The sequence below is a fragment of the Gymnogyps californianus genome, chromosome 22 (assembly GCF_018139145.2).
Source record: "Gymnogyps californianus isolate 813 chromosome 22, ASM1813914v2, whole genome shotgun sequence".
In the NCBI taxonomy this organism is placed as follows: Eukaryota; Metazoa; Chordata; class Aves; order Accipitriformes; family Cathartidae; genus Gymnogyps; species Gymnogyps californianus.
Window position 1 is genome coordinate 6,624,893 of NC_059492.1, and position 19,936 is coordinate 6,644,828.

The 19,936-nt window shown below is 43.0% G+C and overlaps 1 protein-coding gene across 2 annotated transcripts in view; it reads right to left on the reverse strand.

The window, feature by feature from the left end:
* The window catches only part of KIAA0319L (KIAA0319 like), a 35,728-nt gene that overhangs the window by 10,743 nt on the left and 5,049 nt on the right, over positions 1–19,936 (reverse strand). For both annotated transcript variants that reach the window (XM_050910060.1, XM_050910061.1), the window contains exons 3-14: positions 17,188–17,885; positions 11,547–11,838; positions 9,315–9,416; positions 8,354–8,451; positions 7,076–7,163; positions 5,721–5,813; positions 4,905–5,037; positions 3,574–3,802; positions 2,377–2,500; positions 1,681–1,813; positions 641–789; positions 169–320 (exon numbers count right to left, since the gene is read on the reverse strand). In XM_050910060.1, the coding sequence (XP_050766017.1) occupies positions 169–320; positions 641–789; positions 1,681–1,813; positions 2,377–2,500; positions 3,574–3,802; positions 4,905–5,037; positions 5,721–5,813; positions 7,076–7,163; positions 8,354–8,451; positions 9,315–9,416; positions 11,547–11,838; positions 17,188–17,885 (2,291 nt within the window). The remainder of the gene's footprint in view (positions 1–168; positions 321–640; positions 790–1,680; positions 1,814–2,376; positions 2,501–3,573; positions 3,803–4,904; positions 5,038–5,720; positions 5,814–7,075; positions 7,164–8,353; positions 8,452–9,314; positions 9,417–11,546; positions 11,839–17,187; positions 17,886–19,936) is intronic.

Consider the following 19,936-nt stretch of genomic DNA (forward strand, 5'->3'; position numbering starts at 1 on the left):
AAATAAGGATCAAGAAACAAAGGATCAAACTAGCATGATAGATCATCATACTTAAGGACACCACTAAAAGGTAAGAGGTGCAACGATCAGCTTCACATTTCCTCAGGAGCTGTCAATGCTACCTCTCACTGACTTTTGTGATGCTGTCATTTAAAAAAGAAACCTCACCCCAGCTGCAGGGCTCCCCTCGTCCCGGGTCCACAAGTAGCTGACAATTCCCTTATCATCAGAGGACTTTGATCCATCCAACTCAGCTGTATTTGTGGGCAAGGTGATTACAACATTACCAGCAATCTTTGCAACTGGCGGCTTGTTTATCTCTGAGCAAACAGAAAGAAAGCAGTTGGAGAAAAATCCGGTAACGCCCAATCAAAAACTACTGCATTAGATCTCCCCTGTAACCCAGAAATCCCTGTCTAACCCTGGGGGAAGAGAAGGGAAATTATGTACTGTGGGATTCAGCTGACGATACTGTTCCTCCAGAAAAGGGTAAATCCATGACTTAGAGAAGGCCATTTCAGTGCCCTCCACATTATTTTTCACCCATTCCTTATTCTTATTGTGCCTCTGAACACAAATTTTGCTGAACTGCTCAGAGATAACCTGTGTCTCAGGCAGCTCTGCTCATGGCTGGACATACCTTCTTTGACAATGACGTTGACCGAGCTTTGGCTCTGCAAGTTCCTCTCATCTTTAACTGTCAGAGTAAACTCGTATGTCCCAACTTGAAGGCCTGTCACAGTGGCAATGCTGCTGTTGGCATTCTCCAGCTTGACGCCATCTGGGCCCCTAACCAAAGCACAAGAGGATCAGTTTAAACTTTGCACAGACCACAGGAGTTAGCCTCACACCAAACAGGAGGCTCAAGCAGAGTTTATGGGGATACAAACAGACAGCTGCCTGGAAATAGAGTCCAAGACAAAAAGCAAGATTATTGTCTCCAGTTACAGCAAGATAATCAAAAGAGTAAGTGCAGCATTCAGAACAAAAAGCGTAATTTCTGGTGGTTTAGTGTTTTGGTTATTTTTAAACCAGGCGAGCACTGATACCAGCATTTAAGTAGGGTTTACAAAAAGTGGTACTTTCAGCAAAATTGGCTCGTGAACTGCACAATAAGCCAGTTTTTTTAAGGAAAGGTATAAAGCAAAAATATTTTTTTCATTTATAAAAGCTTTGCACAGACTTTGCATTAGCAAACAGAAAAAGTTACTGCAAGTTGCTCATAGGCTTTTTCCTGAATTCCCTAAAGCACTTCAGGGAATTTAGAGTCTGAAGAGAAGCATGACAACAAGAAGAGAAGAGCACTGCCTCATTCAAACATACTGCAACAGCATCAAGTTAGAAGGCCCTGCTGTCACTTGATTACAGGAGTCAGTCTCTTCATAACACCAAGAGCACATTATACTGCTGTGAATCGAATATGGTTGGTCTCCTTTACAAGCCACAACCACGCTGAGAATGGGAATCAGGCCTAGAGATGAAGGCAAAGCTATTTCTAATGCTCAAAACTCCACCTCTCTCCAATTAAACATAAATCCTTGTCTCATTCTAGTCACTGGTAAAGCTTGTCAGGCGCAATGTGACCAGGATTTAACACAAGGGAGGTATGTGGGGGTGTGTCTTGTTTTAAATGAAAGACCCAGATACTTGCATAAGAACAGTCTGGAAGATGATACACACCGTGTTTTTTCCCACAGAAAGGAGACTATCTTCTGGTCATCTGAGCTCTTGCTGCCATCTAGAGTGGTGCTGTCCACAGGAAGAGTTAATTCTTTATCTGGACCAGCATCTGCCTTTGGGGGCTTATTGTTCTCTGAAAAAGGATGCAACATTTTTCATATACGTGCCATAAAAGGTGGAGCTTAAAAACCCAGCATTAAGAATTTTCTCCATGATCCCCAGTATATTTCTCGCCCACTATCTCAACCTTGTACTCAGAGAAAGTGGGGTTAAAAGCAGTTAAAGAGTTCAAATCAGTGTTTCATTCACACATCTGCAATAAAATGAGAATGAAATCTAGGAGTTCTGATTTTTGCTCTCATTCTCCAAGTACTACTCCACTTTTCCTGCTCCTGTCCCAGGACCTAGCACTGTGGGCAGAGACAGCTGCTTGGAAATACAATCCTGCCATTATGGTGGGATAATGTCAATTAGACCACACTGTGTAAAATAAGAGAACAGCCTAGAAAGGCAATATTCCTAGAAACTTTCTTTTGTTCGTTTATCAGCAATATACCAGCCCAGAATGGTCTTAAATTAGAGCGGCTTTTCTGAAAGCAGCACAAAGCTACCAGAAGATCTAGAGTATGTTGACAGATTGATGCTCGCCTCTAACCCCTGGAATGGAAGTGGCAAAAGCAGCTAAAGGCAGCTTACCTGGCTGGACTATCACAGTGACCTCTGCTGTGGACTGGTGTCCAGCAGAATCAGTCACTATTAGCTGGTAAGTGTAATCACCTTCTTGCATCGCAGAGAGCTGTAAGACCGGTGTCCTCACCCCCTTTGAGAAAACATTCATGTATTAAAAAGAATCCTTACACAGATGATGATAGACCAGAAGACTCTGCTTCTAAAACAACTATTAGCAGCAGATTCTAGGGGCTTATTACCAACTCCTGCTATGGGGCCAGAAATCTGTGCCACTTAAGCATGCAAGGCACAGCTAAATTTATGCACAGCAACAAGGACACTGTTGTGGAATGTAACAAGAGTAATGCCATATAGGTGTTCAGACCTTTTGAGATTCAATAGTTAGCAACTCAAGCAAAACCTCTCGGGAGCCCTGTGCAAATCATACACATTGTGAACCCAATTCATGGACCTTCTTATTCCATAAATTTGACAGTAGTAATAATCTTTAAAAGAAAAATGATGAAATGAAAACAAGTCCCAGCTTTTACTGTTTAGGACTGAGGAGCATCTGGCCAGTATCAGCAAAGTCTAGACTCCAAAGTTCAACTCAAAAGATCCAGTCCATTGTGTTTGCCCAGCTTAGGAAATGCATGACCTGGCACAACGGGGTATCCTGCGCATCTAAATGCTATCCTGACTGATAGTTACCTAAAAGATCACACAGTCTGTCTTCCACACCTGCTTGATAGCACTTAAGCATCCCTATTATAGCATCATTGATTTAGCTATCACTGATGTTCTGAGAAGTCAGCAACTGAACAGAGAAAGAACACACTTCCCTAGCAGCCACATAGGTTAAAGTGAGATACATGGGTGTGATCAAGTTGTGCTGAGACCTGTTGTATGGGACATCAGAATCCAAAGCCATCAAATTCCGATCTCTCTCGATCCTCCATTCTTCAGCAGTATTTAAAACTGCATTGCTCAAGAAAGGAAACAGGATGCCAGTGAAAACCTGCAGCTAGATTGGTGCACCAGCTCAGCCACTAAGCCAATACCAGCTTCATGTGGATTTAGTTTTAAGTACATATTTAATCATCACATGCTTGCTCTGTAGGATTATACGAGACATTTGCTAACAGTCAATTAAAAATGGTTTGATTACAGAAAAAAAGCTAGCTAGTGAGTAATCCAGGTTGAGTACCGGAGACCTGCACTGACCTGCATCTCCATCACCTTCCCTTTGCTGTTAGGGCTGAGCAGCCACTCATAGCTGACAATGCTGTGATCATCGGTGCTCTGATTCCCGTAGAGGGTGATGGAGTTCTGAGGCAGGGTGATCACCTGGTTCGGGCCCGCATTTGCAACTGGAGGATAATCCACTGCTTTGTTCACAGTCAAGTTTGCAGTGGTGGAGTTGCTGGCACCATCTGAGTCCACTACTGTTAGACTGAAGAGGGGAAAAAAGAAAGTGAAAGCAGTGAACAGTCGTGATTATCAGAGCTGAATACAAAGCATTGGCTGGAGTTAACTGAAATGCAAAAGAAGAGTTAGAAACTTAAGACACTTACGGACAGGATAGTAATTTTTTTCAGGACTGAAAAAACCTATGGTTTGAGGCAACCGTGCTTTTTCTGAACAGAAACTTCCCTCAAATGTTCTATTATCAGCCTCAAAGTGATGCAAGAAATCAACAGTCATGTCCGTCTCTCACTCGAGATCTACCAACTAGTTCCAAGATAAACCCATGCTAGTGAAAGGTCATCAGCTTTCACATACACAGTTGTGATGGAAAAGACCTCCCTGAGTATGACACTGCCTCCCAATAGCAGACGTTCGTTAACATGGACACAGAAATTCAGTACTAATCCACAAGTGGCCTGAACACAGTATGCCTCCTCAGGTAGGCTGGTACCACAAAACAGAACTGCTTTTTGCTGAATCTAGATTTGAACATCGATCTGCTTAGTTCATATACCAACTGCTTAAGAGGAAAACAGTGTTCAGTTATAGGTATTCAGGTTTATTTTATTTTAAACAGATCTGCTGATGCAGTGCATGGACAACACACCAAAATGCAGACCAAAGGAAAAACATAGAACAAACATGAAAGTAAAATCAGCTACTATCTATTACTCAGGTAAGTGCATAAAACCTTTAGGCCTCACTCACTTATCTTGGACAAACACATTGCATTTAAAAACTGGATTTAAAGACTGCATTTCTTCCTAAGCCTTTACCCAAACAGTTCAGATTTGACATTTCAAGAGACATTTTGTAGCGCTGGCAGACCGTTCGTTCCCTTCTGCTATCATCTTAAACCAGTAGTACGACTTAAGAATAGGAAGTAGCTGGATAGCTTCTCTCTTCTGAAGTGAAAAGCTATGAAACTACCTGAAAGTGTAGGAGAGGAGAGAGAGAATACATCACAAAATAGAGTTCTCTCCCTGTTGTTTTTGGTTTTTCTTTTAAACCAGACTAACAATTCAGGAATCTTGTACATTTTACTCTTAAGGGATGAGAACTGATCAGCTCTTCCAGGTATAACCTACCTGAATGTGTAATTCCCGGGTACCAGGTTGGTCAGCGTCAGTATGGCAGTATCGCTAGAAACCTTCTCCTCCCGCAAAGGACCCTTCAGTTCTTCCCAGTGATAGCTGACAATTTTATCATCATCAGTGCTTTCTGTTTCAATTACGCAAGAAAATGCACATATAAGGAGTTGGAAAATGCTGCTTCACAAGCCCCAGATGTTCAGCCCCCTACTTCAGTACTGGGCTTAGTGGGCAAAGGCATCTTTGGTCCAAGCCCAGAGATCTCTATTGTGCTCAGATACCCAAACTGTATGCTCTCCTCTACCCTGTTTCACAGGTATACTCGAACACCCTTAATCCCAGGTTTGTATGTGTGCTGGGGGAAGACAAAAACCCCCAAAACAAAACACTAACAAAATACTAGTTGGGGGTAAGACAACCTGAACGTATTTAAAGAAACTCCTGAAAAGCTCTAGTGCAAGTCAGGATCAGTAAAGGTGGTATGTTAGCTAACTCATACGTTTGAAGCTTAATGCAAGAGGCCAGTAATTCTGACTGACAGTAATTTTTTTTTCATTCTAAGCAGCAACCTCTAGAGCTTTTCCTTTTTTAGGAGATTGGCTCAGGCCAGTGCCCTTCAAAAGGGAACATGGAGAGGTGCTGTCATGTGCGTATTCCCCTCTCCTGGCAAGAGAGGCTGATTCTTTTCACTAAAGTGTGTTTGATAGTGTCACAGCCAGTTCCTCTTAAACTTTATCCAAGGGGCCAGCCCAGAACCAAACACACAGAAACCAGGCTTGCTAGACTACTGCATTTAAAACCACAGGTACTCACGGCTGCCATCAATAACAGTTGAAATGGTTGGCAGTGAAATCTCCTGGAACTGTGGGGACACGATGGCAACAGGAGGCTGATTCACTCGAGGCTCTGCAACAATAACCGAGCTGTTACAATGACATCTACAGGCAGATCATGATAAAAAGCCCTGGCCAAGGAATTCTGCAAAACTACTGTGCCTTCACGCGCCAGGAGTAGCAAGCAGAATACGTATTGCCCATCCTCTTCCCTCTCCGCAGCCCTATCTACCCCCCCAGTCCTGCAGTCAGCGAGTCCAGGAGCGGAGTCCAAAGTGCGGTATTCCTGTGGCACACAGCTCCAAGACAGCCACCGACCAGACTGACTGCAGAGAACTGCACAACCAACGACAGCGATTCGTGCTTTCAGCAAGATAGACACCAACTCGGGGAAACAGTGCTAACAAAAGAGACTTAAAAAAGCAAGGAGGTGAACTGCCACCACACTAGTACTCTGGAAATGGCTGCACTGCATCAGTTCTCCCATACTGGGTCAAGCATTCAAGCACAGACCATGCTAACAGAGCAGCACCTAGAGGTTCTTGCCAAAGTTTGGCTGCTGCTCTGAAAAATGAATGATTTTGATGCATGCTGCCAGCTGCAGATTCACTGCTTATAAGGAAACGATCAGCAACAGCATCCAGAAGGCCAGTCACAAACTCTTGCTAATTTAGGGAGTGCAAGAGCACTTCTTTGCCCACAAAGGTTGTAGAAAAAGTCTTGCTAAAGTGTGCAAAATAAAGGTGTTTTTGCATAAAAAGAGATGCAGAACCTGTGGCTGCCTCTTTACACAGGCCATCTAAAAAGTGCGACCTGGTGAGACAGTCAGCACAAGCTACTGTATCTACACCAGCTCATCTGCAAACCATGTCTTACAGTAAGGAATGAGATTTGATTTAACCTGCCTGTGGTTGGGAATGATATTCTTTACTGGACAGGGAATAAAAGAACCTCCAAAGGAGCTTCAAAGCTCTGGCTTCCCTTCATTTTTTGCTCCTGCTGCTATAAGCTTTTTACCCAGTTACAGCTAGTTTTTATTGAAGCAGTGGCCTTCCAGGGTGAGGCATTTGCTAAGCGCTTTTGTATCAGTATTCTGGCTCTTTTATTGAGTGGTTGGCCTGTATGCAGTATAGCAGAAACAGCTATGTGTATTAGCAACAGTTTCACATCTCAGGAAATGACTTAATACACATACATATACACTGAGTTCACAGCACAACGAAATTTTCACTACGTTAAACCAGGGTCGAATCAAATAAGCAAAACACCACGATACAGGTATCATGGTTTGTCAGACAGATGAAGTTAAGAAAAGATATAGTTCCACCAACTCACTTGGATTCACTGTTACATTCACGTAACCCTCTCCACGTGCGTTTTCCCCATCAACGACGACTTTGAATTCGTACAGACCAACAGTAAGCTGGAAGTAAACACAAAAGACTCTTTACTTTCAGGATGGTAGCACCTTGTCAGGAGCTATTAGGTCAAGCTACCACGCTTTGGCACAGTAGCACATTAGCAGCATAAAACACAGGCAATTATGCTTCAACCTACGCATACACAGCCAAGGATGGTCTCCACGCCAAAATGGTATTACGTATCTTTTAGTGTACGATGGCTATGCAGAAACCAAAGACTAATATTTCTTTCTACCACAGGTGCCACAGGATTGTCAGTCAAGCTTTATTTTCTAGCAACAATAGGCAAACAGAAGACAGATAACAGAGATTAGTTCAGGTTGTCTGGCCACAGGAATCTGTACTAGCAGATTGCATTTGAGATGAGAAAGGCTACATGTAAGAGAAGAAAAACTCTTCTCTGTGTTTTTACAAAGGCAAGTATTTCTTCTCTTCCTTCTAGGTGACATGTGTCAGGCAGTCACGCCTTCATCATTCACTGTTGAACCAAGATGACAGGGCGAAGGACTAGGTGCTGGACAACAATCATGATATCCAAAAGGCTGAAACCCTGACAGATACAGACACGCTCCTTTCGAAGGGCTTTTCTCTGCATGATATTGTGACTAAAGCCTGTAGGTTTTTTTCCCGAGTGCAGCAGAATCCAAGATGCTCAAAGGAATGTCTCAAATACAGAACTGTATATTCACACACACAATATTTAAAGCCATTTCCTTGTTAAGAATCCCCATGTGCAGAAACCAGCAATCCTTTCACTGTTAGACCTTGTCTAAAAGCAGCAGCCAGGGACATGCAACAAGGTACTCCACAGCTCTCGTTCATGAAATCAGCAAGTCCCTTTTTCAGTGGGTAGTACAAGGCTTCAGACCTAAACAGACCACCACACTGTCTCAGTAGCAGAAATATTCACAACCCTTTATTAATGTTAAATTGTGCCATTTGCATGGCTTGACACACTGCTTGTGGGCAGCTTTCAGATCCTGAAATCAATTTCTTCTTTCCCTCATGCCCAATCAATCTCCTTTTTGTAAGCGACTTAGAAGAGGGCTTGCAGTCAAATGTTGGCTGCCTGCCCATCATGCAATTTCCTATTCATCCTGAAATCACATACAAGTCTTTCCTGGCTGCCAGGGTCCCTGTCTTCTCCACTTGGCATTTAACACAACAGGATACCAAGCAGCAAAAGCTTTACCTTAGATAACTTAAGGGTCTGGGAGTGCTTCCCTTCCATTTCTCCACTGTAGTCTTTTGGATGAGTAATCAATTCCCACTCATAGGAATAAGTGGTTCCTTAAAAAAAAAAAAAAAAAAGGTCCAGACATTCGTTTTTAAAAGACTGCCTTTCTGCCATGCCAAAGAAAAGCAAAGGTATTAAACATTTACAAGGCACATTCTGCTGCACTATGGAGAAATGAGACAGCTTGGAATTTGGGCTGCAGCTTTTTGGGAATATACCCAGGAAAAGAGACAATCTGTTCTTCTAAACACATTTACTCTGGAGCTAAACCCCATCTTTCGGTCTCTAAGGCATTACAGAGCTTTGGAATAATCACAGCTCCAGGATAACAAGAGAGAGAAGTCTTATCATGCCCTCAAATCCTGAAGACACCACATAATGCCAGTTTTTTTAACAGGAACACATCTATCCCTGTTGCTGCACAACACGTAACATGCTTGCCTCTCCCCTGCAGTCTCCCACTGCCATTGTGGACAGAGCTATAGATAAGAACTTTACAAATACCTGTGAACAATTTGCATGATGAAATGAGGAGCGTATAGAACTGCGTTCCTCAGCATGTCAACCCCCCAAATCAGACTTCAATCCACCAAATGAGAGATCACTTGCTAAGACAGCTTGTCACCTATCAGCAAATATCATGAACAGATGCTGAAGATCCAACGCTTCCTCACGTACTACTTTGAGAATATGCCATCTCCCAAATCTAATGACATTGTAGCACTTTCAATGCTTTTTGTGTCTTGCTATTTTCTGTGACAGGCAGCATGAGGTAATAGCACAGGATGAAAAACTACAGGAAAGCATTCTCTGACAAAAGACATTTTCAAGATTGTCCTTATTTAATGCTGCATATAATGCCTATTTGCCATTTCACCATCACAAGCCCTTAGCAGAATTCCCAGGGAAGCCTTACGAGGTGGTGGTTCAGGAAGCACAAACGCATTCAGCTGAACTTCATTCTTTGGCAGGGTCACTTCAACGCTGTCTCCAGCGGAAACTACCAGCTCCTTCATAACTGAGAGGGAGAAACACAGAATTGAAAGAGGAACAGGAAAAAAATTAAATACATACATAAAAACTACCTTCGTTTCAGAGTCTGTGGAATAAAAACCAGCTACAAATAAATGGCTGTATTTTGTAAACATCCCATCATTCAATATAGCTCCCGTTTCAGGTTTCGCTCTCATTGTTAATGCAAAAGCACTAATGGGGTTTTACAATTTTAGGACAAGCCCCAAATTACTCAGTCATCTCTCTCTCTTTGCAGATACTGTGCAGCTCCTGCTCCTTTTCTAAAGAGCTGAAACGTGACCCTTGGGCCCTGTACAGGGGCACCTATTCACCCAGGTCCAGCAGGATGGGAAGGGTTTTACCTGACAGGTTTTCGGCAGAGAACCCAGCTGCAGTCTCAGGGCACAGCACGACAAACACTGCTATTTACCAAACTGCAATTCCAGATCTTCACAAATATATGAAGAATCCATGGTATTTCTTTTTTTAAAAACTGCTTGGGGGCTAAGAGATTTTTTTTAAAAACTGCATAGCTACCACACTGAGTATGGAAACTCAAAATACAAACCTGTTCCTTTTATTTATATTTCCTTTTCAACCTCTGCTTAAGAATTTTCTTGCCATTTTATTTCAAATAAATTGACAGGTAGTTTGTTTTTAAAGACTACAGGCTAAAGACTTGAAAACCATGGCCAGTGACTTTTTTTCTGCTTGTTATTAGCATTAAGGTAATGCTGCATTTCTTAAGTTGTTAACCGCACTTCTTAAGAGTACCTCTCGGCCTCCTCATCCTCCTCTTCCCTTCCTATTTGCTTTATTTTTGTCTTTTTATTATTGGGCCTGGGAATTATGCATAGAAAACAAGAATTAAAGTTGCTTTACCCTAGATTGACCCTGTCAAAGACAATGTTTCAGAGATATGCACAAAAAATCCAAGTTAAAAAAGACTGGGGAAACATCATTAAACATTTAGCCTTTCTTCCATCTGTTTATTAGCTACTGGAATTAACCAATTAACTAAAAGAAAACAAATTCATCAAATTCTTTTCTTCCCCTCTCAATTACTCCAGATCTTGGGATATTATAACTCCATCAGTCTTTCAGCTGCAAAGAGTTCCAAGGCAAAAAGAAAACTGATCTCAGCAGGAAAAAAAGCCAAAAAACAAACAAACAAAAAACCAAAACCCTGCTTGGAAAAACTACCCTTCACATCATCTTTGTATTATTTAGCAAAACAAGGAGGCCCTGGTTATGTTACTTTTCCAACACAAGCCACTGAAGACATTTAAAATATATTTTCCAGTTTTAGCTGGGGTAAGCCCTTAAAGAATAGTAATTTGTTAGCACAAGCATCCAATGAGCTTCCTGCCAAAAATGTCTTTGGATCCAGCATTTCCTTTACATTTGCCATTTGTTCCCTTGTAAGGGAAAGGAACCCCAAATTCAAAAGAAATTCAGCTGTAAATACTCCAGCAAACTGGATTAACTGAATTCTGAGATATCACACGACCAGTATACACCATTCACTGTACGTACACATCCTTACAGGGTGAGCTAATGGCCTGGGTGAGTTAACAGAGCTGTCCAAAGTGCATTTTGGCTTTCATACATTTTCGATAGTTTGTTTTAAGAAATACCAGTGTGAACAGAAACATCATTTTGCTGCAAAGCAAAGCATGGGCTAACGGCCAAGTACACTGTTCTCCATGGCTGAACTGTGCATTGACATTTCTGGGACAGGAGAAAATCAGTTACGCCCCATTTTCAGCAGACATTAAGACTTCTGCTCAACTTGATAGATAGCAGTGTGTCAAGATTACTGAAAGAATGCTTCACGGGACTACGCCTTGCAACCATGTCTCAGCTTTCACTTGGGAATTAAGATACCACCATTACTTTCAAGCTGTTCTTGGAAATAGATCCAATGGTCACATGCAGATTTAAGATGCCAAAGTCCCTTTCTCAGACCTCATGAGTTAATGGGGTCCAACCGGCACGTGTGCTGAAGCGGGTATCTCACCACTTTTGCAAAGGTACCACAATTTCTGAAGTTATCTCATATTTTTCAATGCTGCAATGGCTTGTCACCAAAACCTGACTAGATGACATTTGCTGGAGCACTGCATGTTCTCACCTGGTGTGGTGGCAGCAGTACTCGGTGACGCAGCAGTGTTGGTCTGGATTGTGGAAACACTGCCATTTGTGGGAACTCCACTTGGCACAGAAGTAGCTGTCTGCATCTTCATTGTGCTTTTCGCCGGCACGGGGCCGACTGTGGGCAACACATCTGAGGAGTGAGGATGGACCAAAGCATCATCTGGCTGCCCAGGCTTCTCAGTCTTCCCTGTGGCTGTCAAGCCCTGTACTACAGGACTGGAGAATGTAGCCAACACTGATGGTTCTGGTGCAGATGTTCCTGTGTGGATCTGTAAAGGAAAAAGTTGTCTTAGTTTGACTTGAACACTGAATGTCAGTTTTGTTTTACTGTGTTTAAGTTGCACTTCACCTCCTCTAGTTAGGGAGGCTGAAAAGTCCTTGGTTTGTTTTTCCCAGAAGCAGGATGTTTTACTGCTTCCTCTTCTCTCTTCTGAATTGTTTCTCCATGTTCTTCCTCCACAGCAGACAGGCCATTTCTAGCTCAGTTGAACACCGGTTAAGACCACAGATTTAACTACAGCATCTTAAGTACCATGGCTGTTGATGTGGCAAACATGACAGAAGATCTAGGTTCAAAATTGCAGTGAGTGGAGCTAAAAGAACAGAGAGGTGGGATAAGACAGAAGCAAAAGACAGGACCAGGAACTGGGGTTCACTTGGGCCATTTATTTTGGTCATGTATTCGTTTTTCTAAAGCTGTGCAGTTGGCAAGCACAAAGCAGGAGGATTGCAATGGCATTTTTATGTAATAATCAAATCATTGCAGCAAGAGGAAATTTATTTCAGACTCGCTCTTCAAAGCAAGGTGACCTGACACAAACAGTTCCCCGAGTGCATGCCACAGGAGATGCTGCTGGGGCAGGGAGCTGAGCTTGCGGGCAGAAAGTTTGCTCACATCCATATAGGATGAGCCACTTTATTGAAACTAATCAAAGTGGCAGCAACAATTTCCTTTCTTTCATCAGAAAATTCCTTTTACAGTACCTCGCCCCATTCCAGTTCTTAGCCTGCCAGGCAATACTCTTGACAATTTACCTTCCATCGTGAAGTACATGTGTGTAGCCCATTTTGTTGAGCTAACTATTTTGAGAACATCTGCTAAATATATAAAATGGAGCAATTTACTATCTTTGATTTGGGAAGCGTTTTGGAGCTGAATTGCCTACCACTACTCCCCACTAGAGGAGCTGATCAAAAGCTCATATTGGAGGAAATCTTCTCAAACTTTTATACCATGCTGTTGGCATTCAATCCAGGAAACAAACTGAAAAAATGCTCTAGACCACGGTGGGCAACATCCTGGTCAGTAAATGGGCTGGGCTTCAGAAACCACTAAATGCCAGTTGTAAAAACAAAGCCGTGCTGCATGTACTAAACAACCAGCCAAGCCAAGAGTAGCAATGAAGGCATTAAAGGCTTCTCTGCAAGAAGTTTTTTTTTTGCAGTCTTGGACAAATCATTTCCTCTCCCCATATCTCAGCTAGCTTTCCCTCAGTCACAGAATTTAAAACACCTCAATCCATTTGTATGTTTGATTAACATCTGAGCTTTATGGACCAAGGAATCAAACACTAATTGTTAGTGTTATGGATGTAAGCTGTTTTTCTCTATTTGCTTACTTGTTGATGGGCTTCCTTTATCTTTAACAAAAATATGGATTCTTTGGAACAAAGATGCAGGCAAAATCTGGCATACTGCTCTGTGCTGCTCTTCATCGGCGGCCTCGGGACAGCTGGCTGTCCCAAGCAGTATCCTCTTACACCCATTCACAACTCTGGTCAACTCAGGATACTGACTCCCTTTTACCAAGTACACGAATAAGATAAAGTTAGAAATGCTGGCACAACAAGAGGGGAACAGCCAGGCAGGAACTCAGACACTTGAGACAGACTCTTTAGGAAAGGCACAGGAGCAGAAAGTCTCCGTGACTTCATACCACTATGGGAAACCACTTTTTGTTTAGCAAGAATCAACCCAGACAGGTCACAAGAACAACGTGCAGGAGACCAGCATCTGCCCTCTGGGCACAGCGGCCAAGTCTCCACTTTACTTGGTAATATTTTCAGTAAGCCAGATGCTTCCTTGACTCACTTTTTAATGCCTAAAAAAAACTTTACAGTTAAGAGAGATCCTCTTCCTCCCAGAAGTCTTCAGGATGACTTGACAGCCAAATGTCTGCGGAGAGCTTGAATTAGATAAGCTTTGCCTGGGGCAACATAAGTCAAAAATGCCTCTAATGCTTGCAAGCCGAGACATTTCTTATCTTTACTCCATAACTCTGAATTCTTTAAAGCAAAGAACAGAAGATTTCATTCTTGGGGATAAACGAGGAGGAGACTAGAAGTATGCCAGCTGTCCTATCTTATTAGCTTAGAAGATAGAGAGAAGTGGCATATTGGCCTGAGTGAACATCGGAGTGTCAGACACTTTTGATTCCGACCCCTAACTGCCTTTGGCCTGGGACAAGTGACCTGGTCTCCCTGTCTTGAGAGTCCTACATCTGTAAGATGGAACTAGAGCAGCTACGTGCATCAGAACCCGCACTGAACCTGAGTGACTTGAAAGAAAAATACCTATGTTCTGGAATTTTATTTTTTAATTTAAATGGGCCTTACTTTGCTAAGCCTGGTCTGAATTTACAAAATAGGCTCTTTTCAGCTTAGATTGTGTCCTTAGTTGTTTGCACTAGGTGCCATGTCTGTGAAGACCCTTAAGACACAAAAATGTGGGTAACGCCACAAACCATTACAGAGTTAGTGCTGGCTGTGAAAAGAGATCTTTCCTCCTTCTTCGTAGGGTAAAAAGCACCGAGCACTAGCAGGAAGCATGACAGCAGGAGTCAAACACTGGGCTTGCTAGGGCCAACGGTAGCCAGAATTGTGAGTGCAGGAATGAGCTCTCTGGCTCTGTTCTAACAAGTCCACTTCAAAGGCTGCAGCCTTTTCCAGTCTGCCTGCAGAGTTGCTGCAGTGCTGCAGCAGCCCTTCTCATCAGCAGTGCTGCGCTTAAATAGTTCTCCCAATTGGCTATTAAATGCATTGCTATATTTTAAAATTGACAAGTACTTTTACAACGAGGCAGAAAAAAATTGGTGCCTGGAAAATGTCACTCACTTTAATGAAAAGCACAAATTTCTCTTCCTTAGTTAAGGGCTAATGAGCAGGCTGCACTGTGGTTTATCCTGGTACACTCTCCTTCACCCATCTCTGGTTCCATAGCATGGATACAGTAAAACCACAAATTAATGCTAGCTGCACATTAGCCATCTGCAATGTCATTTGCTATGGAGTTATCAGAACTGCAAGAAGAAAATTAAAACTCAGCAAGGTAATGTTTTCACAAAACTGTCACTTGACTTCTCCCCGAGTCTTTAGACGCAAAAGAAAAGATTTGCTTTCCACACATACAATGCTCATCAACAGAAAAGGAGAATACGCACATTAATTTCTTCCTCCCCTTTTAAAGAGGAGTTAAGAGCCACTTCGACCTCAAATGTCCTTTCCCACTTCAGATGTTTGATGCTCCCAGGTATGAACTGCTTTGCATGCAGTAATGATCCAGTATTCTCCCCATCTTCCAGCCCACCTGCCAAACCTTCTTAAAGAATACAGTATTAAATGCACAGCATTCACCTGCTGAAGCCATGTGCTCCATGTACTGGACCAAATCTAGTCCAGGTGAAATTCTACTGATTTCAGCATGTGTGTAACTACTTATTTTGGCCCATAACCAACCCAACTTGGAAAACTCCCTGCTTTAGCATCTCCTTCCTGCAAAGGCTGGCCATGTCCCAAGTACACAGCCTTGAATGTTACATCCTTGGCCTAAATTAAACTGCTCTCAGATCAGAAATGCAAGGACAGCTGCATAGCTTGCCTTACATTTTGCAGGTGAAAGTTGGATGGTTCAATAATCAAGGAATTAGCCCAGGGCTGGGTAGAATCAGCTTCAGCTCCATATTCCTGTTAAGGTGGATTTTTTAGTTCTTTCTCCTCCTCAAAAACTCTATCCTAAACCTCAAAAATGTGACTGCCAGGAATTCCATCACAGCCAATACATTTTAGTAAGTTTTTACTTTGATGAACCTGCATTTTGTCAAGAGATACGGACCTTCTTATTAGCAAAAACCAGTAAGGAGAAGAAAAACCTTTCCCCAGCATGCATCCAGCAGTGCACCTTAATGACAATGGGAGCACTTCCTAGAGATGGGAAATCCTGGATACTCAGCAACATTCAGAGGCCAATCAGTCCATGTAATTTAATATTTGCAACCAGTTTACTGGACAGGCACTGAACAGTAATAATATGGCAATTCAGAATGCAATGCTGCAAACTGAACAAGCAGGAAGATAACAACTATTACCCAAGAGCAACAGAAGACATTTAAGACTGGCTGCGACGAAGCCTCCCCAGACACTGCACGCATAACAAGTGAGAGAATGGGGTCACTGTGTAAATCTCAAATATCAGGAGGAGGAAAGATCAGGCAGGGTGGAAATGCTGCAATACTGCAGGGGAGAGAGAAAGCTGAGATCTTGAGTCAGCCCTAAAATGCTGTGGGGTTCTGGAAAATCAAACATTTGTAAAGTTTTAGTGCATGATTTCACATGCCACCCGGGCTGCCCTGGAGCTCTCAGCAGTGTCCCTTGGCTGCTCTCCACATCCTGCTCTGCAGGGTGGTGGCTCAGACCAGTCACAGCTCTACCTGGAACCAAGATTTGAATACAAAGGAGAGAAACAAATTCAGTCAAGTTTCCAGAACAAGAACATAACTACAGGAAAAGGGATCAGGCTTCAACGGTGCCAAATCCTAGAAACATGGCAAAAGGTATTTAAGGAACAGTTTGACAAAGTAGAATTCTTTCTATTTCACCATCACGAGTGCACAGGCTTTTTTGTATGATAAGGCTCAAAAAAACTATTTGCAGATTTAAAAATACAAACGTACTTTAACAATTCAAATGTGCCAGTTCCTCTTTAACATCTAGATTTAGTAGCTTAACATTGTACGTGTTTGGAGTAGAGACTAAACTGGTTTCATTCAACCAATGCCAATGTAAGCTTTTGTGGATTTGAGAAACTGAAGCAGTCTTCAAAAACAGAACAAAAAAGTTGGCATTAAGGTGCCAACTCAAGCAAGCAGGCTGACCTGAAGGTACACTGGAAACTCTATGCATGAGCCTATAAAATAATGTATTTAACTGCTTCAATTCAGCACTCAAAGGAAAACAGCTTATTTTATGGATCTAAAAAGGTACTTTTACAGGTAACAGTTTTAAACTCCCAGGCACTTCCCACTGACATCATATCTCACCTTTCCTTCTCATCTGGCAAGTATGCCGTGTGATTATACAAAGGATGAGCATTATCATGACCTCCATCTCCCGTCACCTTCCCAAAGACAGTTTATTCCAGCTAGGAAGAGGGGGAAAAAATCCTATCCCCCAAAAAACCCAACCCTTGGCCTTGCCTTGTTGACAGGAGGCTGAAAACAGGCATCCAGAAAGGTATCCTATCACTTAAGCAGTTTTAAGTCAAAGTCTACGTAAAGGAAGATTGAGCAGGAGGGTGACAGCTGTGCAAGGGAGCCCCATTTCAGCCCCAGCAATCACACTTACCTGTGGCACGCCAACACTGTCTGCATCACTTGATCTGTTCGCATTATTGCTTTTAGGAAGGAACGGGCTTTTGGTTTTCTGCTCTCTTGGATCCTGTCCATTTTTCAGCGAGTCTTTCTTTTGATTTGGATGGCCTTCAGGAACAGGCCTGTCTGCCACTAAGCGCCTCAGTACTTGATCCTTCAAGCGCTCTGCTTCGCTTTGGCTGCTTCTAGATTTGCTGTCTGATGCTCTGGCTGCAGCCTCACCGCTGGGGCTCGCTGCTGTATCCCTTTTCAGGAGTTCCACCCTGTTACCTGCCAAGCTCCACTTCTGGAAAGACCTCCGCAGTCTTTTTTTCCTCTGGACAGGGATGCCCCAGTCCGACCACTTGTGAAACCAGGTCTTCATGTCACCTTCCATTTGAAACTTTAAGAAGTGCTCTGTGCTTTTTGATTTCTTTAGAAACACCAAAACAGAGTCAGAAAAGCCAGTCCTGTTTGCCTGACACATGCCAGGCATAGTGCAGTTCACCTGGATGCACATATTTTCCAAGAACCAAAAGGCATCACAGGTGGGGCTCTGGCAGCAAGCAGTCTGACAGGACTGTACAGTATGAAATCCTTCCAGAAGCTGTAAATGGTGATCTTCCCACGATCTCAAACGGCCACCAAACAGGATCTTCCCCGGCTCGCATTTAGATCTGTTCCAGTTTGCATCTGGGAAAGGGGAGGGAAGACAAATAAAGACAATTCTCAGTCCTTTAAAGCAGTGGACAATAGATCCTCATCACTATTGTCAAGATGAATTTAGGGCACAGGAGTAATGCGGGAGAGAGGGTACAGCAAAATGGGGACTTCTCAGAATCTATACCTGGCCTCAGTATCCAGTACTTACTGGATTTTAAGCAACAATCTGCACCTCCTATCAAAGGGATCACCACCCTTTTTGATAGTAATGGAGCTAAAGCCATCTACAACAAAAGAAGGGAAAACAGAAACGTTCCTGTTTGAGAAGACTGTAAGGCACAGACTGAAAAGTGAGGCCAAAGTTGCGCAGCAAGTTAAGAGCCAGAAATTGAACCCAGGAATCCCGAGTGCAGTTTCTTACTCCAACCAGTAAACAGCATTGCCTCTCTGCCCATACTTTGCCTTGAAGGAAAACTATGGAAACAGTGACACTGGCTTGGTTCATAGGACAAAGGCATTTTTCCCTCTTCCATGCTGACGTTTGAGGTCAGTTGCTTATTTTGACTGGAATTGCTCCACTTGAGAAGTTGTTACATCTTCTAGAACAGAGCTCTGCGAGGCCTATCCTTGCCACCTGCTCCACCATAGCACTTTCTATAACAGAAATTATGTCAAACTTTTTTTTTTTTAAGAGTCAAGTTACTTCAGATCTCAGATCAGCGGTAAAGCAGCAACTGCTTTGCATATGGATTTTTTTTTTTCTTCTTAGCAGGAAAAATTGGAGTGCTTGCAGGATCAATGCATTAAAGGCTTCCAAAATTCAGAGCTCTGCAGATTAAGGACTCCCTAAAAATAGACTAATGACCTATGGGACTGTTACACTGTACTGTGTTTAGCATCCAAGGGATAATAGGTCACTGGAAGATTACTTTACAAACCATGTCGCTGGACTCTGAGTAGTGCAGCTGGAGAATATGCTCCAGATCTAGCTCCCTGCCTGTCAAGAATGGAGTTCTTGAACACAACACAAATGGGAAACTTTTCTCCATTAAAATAAAGAAGTCTGAATTTAAATTATAATACCCTGATCCCCATTTCCCCGGCCCAACTCCGATAGCCCTGCTGAGCCACGGCAGGCTCACATAGCAGGAAGCTTTCCAAGTGCCAACCACGACACCAACAGAAGTGCAGAGGGGGAGGTATTTTTCTGATTAAGTCTGGAGCTCACAAGCAGTGGTCAACCTCAACCTCCTGAAGCACCAAGCCTGGAAAACTCTCTGTGAGACTAGAACAGTACAGGGGGGTGCAGGTGTCTTCACTCCAGCTGTTTTAGGCTACTCGAAGCATTTGACTTCAGGACTTTAAACTCCAGCCACAAAGACACTTCACCTCACACTCCTGAGATGGCAAGGAACTCTGACCCTGTGAATCACAGCTAATACCCAAGGCTAGTGATATAGAAGTGCTATGACTTTCCCCTTCTTCCTGCACCATCCACCAGGTGCAGGAGGAAGGGGAAAGTCATAGCACTTTTATAACCTTGTATGACCTGGATAACCTTGTACGACCAAAGAAAGCAAGTGGGGAAGACGGAGGACATATTTCGTTGCAATTCAGTTATCCCAAACACCACAGCATGTGTAACAGCTTTTGTACTCCCGACCATTAAAGGTATCCACATACAATGATTTTCTCACCAAGAATGGATTAGCCACGTGTTTAAAATGAAGGACGATGGCCATATTCATGTAACTTTTGTGTGGAAATCTCTTGCTACACCAAGAATTTCAACCCCAAAAGGGAACTCTCACCGCCACGAGGAAAAGTCTGTTTTTGAGACATCAGAAAGCAGGAAGCAAAAGTGTTATTTATAGCTTATTGTGAAGCCAGCTCAGCAAAGGCAGTTTGAAGACAAGGCTCCAGAAAGCTAGCATCAGCTGCAACAGAATGCACTCGAGATCTGTGACCAAGTCACGGGGAACCAGAGCTCCCTGTGGGTGTCTGAACCCACAACTGTGCAGAAGGTGGGGAAGCTCTTCACTTGAGCAATGTCCAACTGCAACATGTAAATGAAACCTTGC